This window comes from Emiliania huxleyi (genome assembly GCF_000372725.1).
Source record: "Emiliania huxleyi CCMP1516 unplaced genomic scaffold EMIHUscaffold_813, whole genome shotgun sequence".
Lineage (NCBI taxonomy): Eukaryota > Haptophyta > Isochrysidales > Noelaerhabdaceae > Emiliania > Emiliania huxleyi.
The window spans coordinates 5,572-13,165 of NW_005195918.1; the positions used below are offsets into that span (position 1 = coordinate 5,572).

Genomic DNA, 7,594 nt, shown 5'->3' on the forward strand with positions numbered 1-7,594 from the left:
CGCGACGCCGGGTAAGCGGCGTCGGCGGGCGCCCCAAAGAAAGCCTACTCGCAGGCGCGTCTCGCGGTGTGAGGCGCGGCGTCGAGGCTCAGAAAGGCCGCTTCCCTCTGGCGACGCCTCGGCTGCAACGTAGATTCCGAAGAGGGGCGTGGGCGGGGCGGTTGACTGGTGCGCCGGTGCGAGCGGCGCGGCGTCAGGAGAGACGAGCTCGGCTGCCGCGCCTATCGTGGCCGTCGTCGCGAGGTATTGTGAGGGTGGTGCCGCGGTGTGCTGCCCGGCAGCAAGGTGCCTCCTCCCAAGCGGGCAGGCTCGCCGCATGCCGCGATCCGCGCGACGTCGGAGGGGAGGGGGCGGAGCGGCGGCGTCGGCTGCGCCCAGGTGAGGACGCCGTCGGTGCGACGCAGCCAGCGCAGCCGCACCGCCGGGTTGCGGTTGTCGCGAATCACAAGCCAGCCGTCGTTTGCGTCGAGCACGGTGAGAGCGGGACCGGCGGCGGCGAGGGTGGAGCGCGCAGCGGCAGAGAGATCGCTCAGCTGTGGCGGCGGCAGCGGCGCCGGCGCCGCCGCAGCCACTGGCCGGATCGTCCCGTCCGGCGCGAGTCTGTGACCAGAGGCTGAGGAGGTCGCGACTGGCAGGACGAGGCCGTCGTCATCGCTTGGGAAATCCTCACCGCAGCACTCTCCAAAGCAGGAAAGCATGGTGCGGCCGATGGCCTCCGCGCCGTCGCACGCGGCGCTCGCCACGGCGGCGGACAGCGGCCGCGCCGCCGGCGAATCCTCAGCCTCCGATTCGCAGGACTGTGGAAGCTCGCCGCCGCTCGACTCTACTGCTTGCGAGATGGGCGGGCGAGGCCGCTTGCGCGTGCCCCCCTGAGCGAGCAGCGGCCGCTTCTCGATGGCGAACACTGGCTCCTAGCTAGTTTAGCAAGAAATTCCGTGCCGAGGTTCTCGAGGTGGATATCCTTTGGCCGTTGGGTAGCACGACGGCTGTATGACAGCCATCATGCGGCCGGGTGTATGGCCGGGACACAGCCATCGCAGCCATCGGCCGGAGGATGGCTGCACTGGCTGGAAGGCGATCTCTTTGCCATTCTCGGCAAGCTCTCCCTCTCCCCCCCCCTCTCTCTCTGACCTGGCCGACGATGCCATGCGGCACTGAGCGCGCGGGCGCGTCGCCGCGGGCCTTGAAGGCGAGGTCAAGGCGGTGCTGGGGTCCAGAGATGCGGCCATAGACGTAGTTGCCGTGGACGGTCAGCGTCCAGTTCCCGACGGTGAAGGACGCGCCCGAAAAGGTGGTCTTGACGGTCAGCCCTCCGCAGACCTTCTTGGGGCTGCCGAGCCCGCGCGTGAAGTTTGCGCCGCCGCAGCTGCCCTGGACGAACGCCCACGCCAATTCTCTCGCAGCGACCTTCCAATGCCACCTCGCGTTCTTCCCACTCTCGTCGTTCTCTCTTCTGCTGTTTCATCCTCTGCCTCCTCGCTCTCCTCAGCCTCGTTCTGAGACGCCCCGGGGGGGGGCGGGATGGCCGTGCTGCAGATTTGTTTTCTTGTGAGTCTCGACGAGGGAACCGCGTCGCTCTCCTCAGGGCAAGAAGCGGGTCGAGGTGACGTACTACTTGATCCTCTGGAAGGGGTACCCGCCCGACGTGTCGACGTGGGAGCCAGAGTCACAGATTCACGACGACTTGATCGACGCGTACGAGGCGGAGCTCGATGCGGCGTCTGAGCTGGAGGCGGAGGAGGCGGAGGAGGGCGAGGAGGGCGAGGAGGAGTGACTAGCGCGCGTCCTCCGCCCCCGTGCGCGTGTGTTGAGGTGGTGCGAGAGCCATTTGCGTGCGTGAGCGGTGCGGCCGGGTGTGTGAATGTGAACCGTGGGCCACTTGTGTTGAGGGATGGCAACCCATGTGGGTGCCTATGTGTTTCTTTCGAGCTAACGCACCTTGTTTCTATGCCGTGCTATTCACTTCCAAAAATCGACCCCCGGGACCCCGCGACCGACCTTATACCCATGATGCATGATGAACTGCCCCGAAACTCATTTAACAAACAACTCGCGCGCGCGTGAACAGGGCTCCAGGCCCCAAATTACGTGTGAGTGTTAGAGTTGTTTGGTATTGCTAAAAATCTCTCTCTCATTTACACAATTCGGGCAAATCTTTAATTCACGAGAGAGACTTGTGTGGCGCGTCTGGTGTCACTCTGTGATTCTGTGGGTGATCACCTCACACAGATAGCCTCACGGCATTGGCCGCGCCCCTGCGCGGCCTGGCGTCTGCGCCAGGCTGCGCTGGCACAACGGACAGGGTCACTTCTTTTTTCGACACTCTCCGCCCCGCTTGCAACGCGACAACGGCTTCATCATCTTCATCATCCTCGACATCCATCGCCGGTGCGGCGGCCGGCGAGGCCGCGGGGGCGGCGCCGGCGTTGACCAAGAGCGCTAGGAAGCGGCTCAAGGAGAAGGCGAGGAAGGGGCGCGCTGCAGAGGCGGCGGGCGAGCCGGAGGTGGCGCCATCGCCGGCGCCGCCGCCGGTGTTCAAGACGCTCAGGGAGAAGAAGGCGGCTCAGGCGTCAGCGGAGGGCTGGGCGGCGGAGGTGGCGAGGGCCGAGGAGCTCTACGAGGAGCTGCGCGAGCGCGCGCCCCAGCACTGCCGCCGTGGCGGCAAGTGGGCGCGCGAGAAGTTCGTGATGGCGGTGCAGGGAGAGTTCCCGCGCGCGCGAGGGGCAGGCGTTCCCAAGGGGACGATCCTGTGCCTCGGCAGGGTGCTCGACGCGCACGATGAGCAGGATGGATGACGCGGAGGGTGGGCACCGGGACTGGGAGGAGGACCCGCTCGGGTTCGACACCAACCCGATGCTGCTCCGCGCCATGTGCATGGCGTTCGAGTGAACGCCGTGCAGGCAGCCCGTGCCTTTTGGTGTACCGCGTTTGTACCGCGTCCTGTGCCCCCGAGTTCATTTAATAATACAGATAGCCTCACCCCTGCTCCTCCTCCTCCCCACCAAACGAGAGCCGAGCCACATCCACCGACGGCCGTGACGCAGCGGCGGTTCTCACGGCTCCTCCGCCGCCAATGGCAGCCCGGCCGGCCGGCCGCCTCCCCTTCTTCTTCCGCACCCCCGCGTGAGCGGCGCGAAAGGTGTGCTGTCCAGCGGCCGCCTCTTCGCTTTCAGTGTCATCAGTTTCGTCGCAGCCGGCGGACGCGTCGCAAGCCCCCAGCGCGGGTGTCGGCTCTGCCGCCGGCGCCCGCTCGGGCAGCGGGTCCGCCTGCAGCAGCGCGTGCCTCTCCGCCGGGCTCAGGCCGGCGAGAAGCTCCGCTCCGGAGGCGAGCATCGGCTCGGACGGATCGAAGCTGACCTCCTCGGTCACCCGCGTCACCACGCCGCCCGTGAAAGTCACGCGCTCGTGTCGCGCCTACAGGAAGCAAGGCCGGATGCAGCACCGCGGTGGGCGAGGAGGCGCACGCAGCCCCAACGGCGGGCGCGCCGCCGGAGCAGCGACTCGCCAGTGCCTCGGCTCACCCGCGCGCCGCTGCTTGTCGACCACTCTGTCGTTGAGGCGGCCGTTGCACAGCTCCTGCTCTGCAAAGAAATGGTTGTCCGACATTTCCTTAGCGGCCGCTAGCGCCTGCACGGCCTGCAGCAGGGTGAGGTTTACACTGCGCCGCTGGCAAGCTTGACTGTTCACAGAGCCTTGTTATTGACAAGAAAATACCCGTATGGCGCTGTGCGCTGGCCTTTGAGAGGTTGAGGTGCGAGCCCTGGAGGCCCTGGGGATGGGGGGGGACTACCCGCGGGCTTAGAAGGCCCGCGCGCAGGGGGGTGGGGCATTGAGACCGGTCATGAATGAGTGCGCGACACGCACGCATGTTGCGAGCAGCGTTGTTAATGTTTTGCGCATCGCCACTGACGGCGGCGCGCGAGAGCTGTTGCGAGTTCACAGACCTTGTTATTGACTTGAGCACTTGAGCACTGGATAGGGTCGGTTCCGCATGGTACGGGACCCCTCGATCGTCTCGCCCACCCTCACTGGTGTGTTCATTGGGGGGGGTCATAACAAACACGGTACAGGATTGAGGTGCACGCTGCAGAAGCAGTGTCGTCCCCCCTCTCCCCGACGGCGATGGCGGTGTGACCGATCGAGCTACAAGAGGAGCTTGTTCAGCAGGATCCGGACCGTCGGATGCACTACCTCACTGGGCCTGAGAACATCGCACGACCAGCCCCTCACCACTCCGGGTTTGCGTGGAGGCTTCGCGGAGGGAAGAAATCGAGCAGAGTACGGCGCATGTAGATGAGACGCTTTGCTGCTCCGCACGGCCTGTCTGGTGGGCGCCGGTGCTCTGCGGCACAGCACTCTGGCCATGTTGGTTGCGCCCCACCGCGTGTCCAGTAGAAGCGCGCACGGCTACTTCGTTTGTACTTATTATGTGTATCGCGCGCCTTGTATTAGAAAATGACAAACGAATATCGCTTCGTTCAGGCTCGGGGGGGGGGGGGGGCGAGAGCGTGATTTCTTGTGTGTGAAATGGCAAGGTGTGATTTCAAGAGCGTGAAAATGACGTGCCGAGCTTTGAGATATCATGACTCCATAATAACATGGCGGAATCCATGATATGATGCAAGCGGGGAAATCCTGATGTGCTGCGTGAATCTGCGCGAATCCTCTGCGAATCCCTGCGAATCCACCGCGAATCCTGCGCGAATCGGTGTAAGCGACCCTCCGTCCATAGCGACCCGATTTCACACGCTCCCAAATTTGGCTAAGCATTGGCTTCTCAGTGTGTTCTCAATCTCGTGCATCATGCAGGCATGCAGTCTAGCAGTCATGCTCAGCGCCGCGCGTGCATGGTGTACTGTACGGCTACGAGCAGGCGGACATCGCTTCCAGGCGAGGGAGGGGGGCGCACTTCTACTCACGCCCCCCGCCCCCCCGCGAGTGGGGTCGGGTTTTTGACGTCATGACGTACTCCGCGCGCGCGGCGATCGGAGCACCCCCTCGTCGGTTCACCCCTCGAACAGCGATGCAAGCACACAGGCGTGAGCGCGTGAAACGGCCCGTCGGCGAAGGCGACTCGCGCTGGCACGTGCACAGAGGGATGTTCACATACGCGGCTACACGTGTGGGCGCCTATCTAGGGGAACATCGCGCCCCATGCGTGGGCGTGTATGTCACGCGGTACGCGGCTGCGAGTGCAGCCGCCTATGTTGGCCAAGATAGGCGGCTGCACGTGTGGGCGCGAGTACCGCTATACGCGTCTGCACGTGTGGCCGCGTACCTTAGCTAAGATACGCGCGCACGGGCGTGGGTGGGTAAAAACGGGTCACTTTGCGGGGTTTGCCGCAAGAGAGGGGCTGGCTCCCAGCCCGAGAAGAGAGCTTCCGAGACCCACTATCCCATCTGTGCGCCCCACCCCGTCCGCTCCCTCCCGCTTGGCGCCCATCCCGCCCTCCGCCCTCGCCCCCCGCCCCTGTCCTGGCTGGCCTGGGTGGCATCTCCTCATCATCACGCGCCAGGCGGGAGGGAAGTGGACGGGGCCCTGAGCCGACCTAGCCCTAAACGGAATGGGGCGCCCAACACGTGCCCGGATTACTGTGCCTTCCCCGGGTGCAGCCTTTCGGTTCGTGAAGGGTCGGTGCGTGTCGTGACCCCCTGGAACACCCGTACCCCCGCACCATCTCCGTCGCTTGGTTCCATAAACCTCTGCCACCACCGGGAGGCGGCCAGGGCTTCATAGACTCGGTCGAGAGACCCCAGATTGGCATCCATGCCTCTCTGGACAGGGTGGCCCGCCACAAGGACCCCAGGAATTGCGACTCGCCGCTTTCCTCCCGCTGTGATTCTGTGTGAGCTCTGTGTCTTGATTTGCCAACAACATACCTAAAAACTACAAGACCACGCACGCATCATCCCGCGGCCTGGCGGTCGGCGGGATTGCAACCAGTCTTCGCGTGCCGCTTGTCGTTCGCTCGGGCGCCTTGGGCGTCGGGGTGGCGAGCAGGGGACGCAGCTCTGAGCGCCCAGCGACGCGTGCCGGATGGAGTCCGGCCGCGGGTGACTAGGGAAGTTCGCTCAAGATGTGTGCAGCCGCCTCGTTGGCTGAGTGTCTTGTCTTGTGGTTCTGTGTGTCGCTCCTGTGTGACCGTCATCGCCCGTCCTGCGTCCACCCATACCGCGTTGGTGTCCCAGTCGTTGGTCGGACTGTGTTTCGCCTTCCCATCAATCAATCAAAGGGTGTGTGTGAAGGCTGTGTGTGTGTGTGTGTGTAATACTCACTCACTGAAGGCTGACTAGCTTGAGCACTTGAGCACTGGATAGGGTCGATTCCGCATGGTACGGGACCCCTCGATCGTCTCGCCCACCCTCACTGGTGTGTTCATTGGGGGGGTCATAACAAACACGGTACAGGATCGAGGTGCACGCTGCAGTGTGCAGAAGCAGTGTCGTCCCCCCTCCCCCCGACGGCGATGGCGGTGAAAATATAAGGGTCGAGCAGGTTTCGAACTGGCGACCTACTGCTGACTAGCTGTACATAGTCGCGATTTGCCGGCGTGCGTATGAGCTCACTAGCTAGAGCTCACACTAGAGGCCGTCATCGCATTCGCAGTCTAGGTTGGCGTTGACTTGGGGGTGCAACAGACAACACGGAGTGGCAAGTATCAACACACACATGGAGCATGTACCGCACATGCTTTGGACCGAACCCCTGCAAGCGCGCCTAACCCTTCGCCGGCTCATAAAATGGCCTCGCAAGCGAAGCGGCGAGGAGGAGGGCGAGGCTGTGCCGGTCGCGGGTGGCTTCGAGGCGCATTCTATTCTCTCGCCACACGCGCCTTCCTAGACCGGTAAACCGGGGAAGGTTTTCCGTGCACAATTGTACGTACTCTCTTCTCTCTCAATTGTACGGACTTTAAATGCCGTGGGGCTCCTGTCGTTAGACGTGGAGACGCGAGGGTTGCCCCCCCTTGCCCCACCACCTCGTGTGTGTGGAGAAGTTTACCTTACTTACCTTACCTTACCTTACTCAGCCCAAGAACCATGTGGGGCGAGGAGCGACGCTGGCGCGGCGCGCCGTTTCCGTCCACAAAGTGGTGGGTCGAGGGGGGGGGGGCGACCCTCGCATCTCCACACCCGGACACGGGGACGGGCCGGAGCCCCAAGAGAGGAAGAGGGAGGAGAGCGAGGACTAGCATCGCCCTGCTCCTCGTTGCATCTGAAAGATGTAGCAGCACGCGACCGGGTCGATGGCTTGCTGGCGCAGCAGCTCGAGCACTTTGTCCTGGTCGCTGTCGTCGCCCGGGACCATCTTCACCCGGAACGGGGCGAAGCGATGCCGTGCGTGCACCACGTCGTGGAAGGATGAGACCAGCTGCAGCGCCTGCTTGGCGTCGGCGAGGCCCATCGTCGTGCTGAAGTGGAGCTCGATGTACAGCTGGCGCACCGCGCAGAGGGCTGCAGCCGTCTCCGGAGCGGCAAACTCGCGCCACTCGCAGCCTTCGCAGTCCTGGCCACACAGGGGGGGGGGGGGGGTCAACTGAAGGGACCGGGCTGCGGCTGGACGCGAAGCGGAAACGGGCGGCGCTCACGATTTTGA

General features: G+C 64.2%; 4 protein-coding genes across 4 annotated transcripts in view; 1 reads left to right on the forward strand and 3 right to left on the reverse strand.

The window, feature by feature from the left end:
* EMIHUDRAFT_460076 (hypothetical protein) overlaps positions 1 to 1,465 on the reverse strand; it is a gene marked incomplete at its 5' end in the record, with an annotated part of 4,076 nt that extends 2,611 nt beyond the window's left edge. The window contains 4 exons of the mRNA XM_005759085.1: positions 7 to 44; positions 573 to 797; positions 1,132 to 1,371; positions 1,421 to 1,465. Of these exons, the coding sequence (XP_005759142.1) occupies positions 7 to 44; positions 573 to 797; positions 1,132 to 1,371; positions 1,421 to 1,465 (548 nt within the window). The remainder of the gene's footprint in view (positions 1 to 6; positions 45 to 572; positions 798 to 1,131; positions 1,372 to 1,420) is intronic.
* A 436-nt stretch (positions 1,466 to 1,901) lies between these two features.
* On the forward strand, positions 1,902 to 2,889 carry EMIHUDRAFT_249694 (hypothetical protein; the record flags this gene model as incomplete). The annotated part of the gene is made up of 3 exons (XM_005759086.1): positions 1,902 to 1,907; positions 2,457 to 2,704; positions 2,787 to 2,889. The coding sequence occupies 3 exons, from the start codon at positions 1,902 to 1,904 to the stop codon at positions 2,887 to 2,889; spliced, it is 357 nt and encodes a 118-aa protein (XP_005759143.1).
* Positions 2,890 to 2,933: 44 nt separating this feature from the next.
* Positions 2,934 to 3,666, reverse strand: EMIHUDRAFT_372188 (hypothetical protein). Its single transcript, XM_005759087.1, has one exon. The coding sequence runs from the start codon at positions 3,331 to 3,333 to the stop codon at positions 2,977 to 2,979; it is 357 nt and encodes a 118-aa protein (XP_005759144.1). The 5' UTR covers positions 3,334 to 3,666; the 3' UTR covers positions 2,934 to 2,976.
* A 3,520-nt stretch (positions 3,667 to 7,186) lies between these two features.
* Positions 7,187 to 7,594, reverse strand: part of EMIHUDRAFT_249696 (hypothetical protein) — a gene marked incomplete at both ends in the record, with an annotated part of 1,002 nt that continues 594 nt past the window's right edge. Inside the window, one exon of the mRNA XM_005759088.1 lies at positions 7,187 to 7,504. Coding sequence (XP_005759145.1) covers positions 7,187 to 7,504 — 318 coding nt within the window. The remainder of the gene's footprint in view (positions 7,505 to 7,594) is intronic.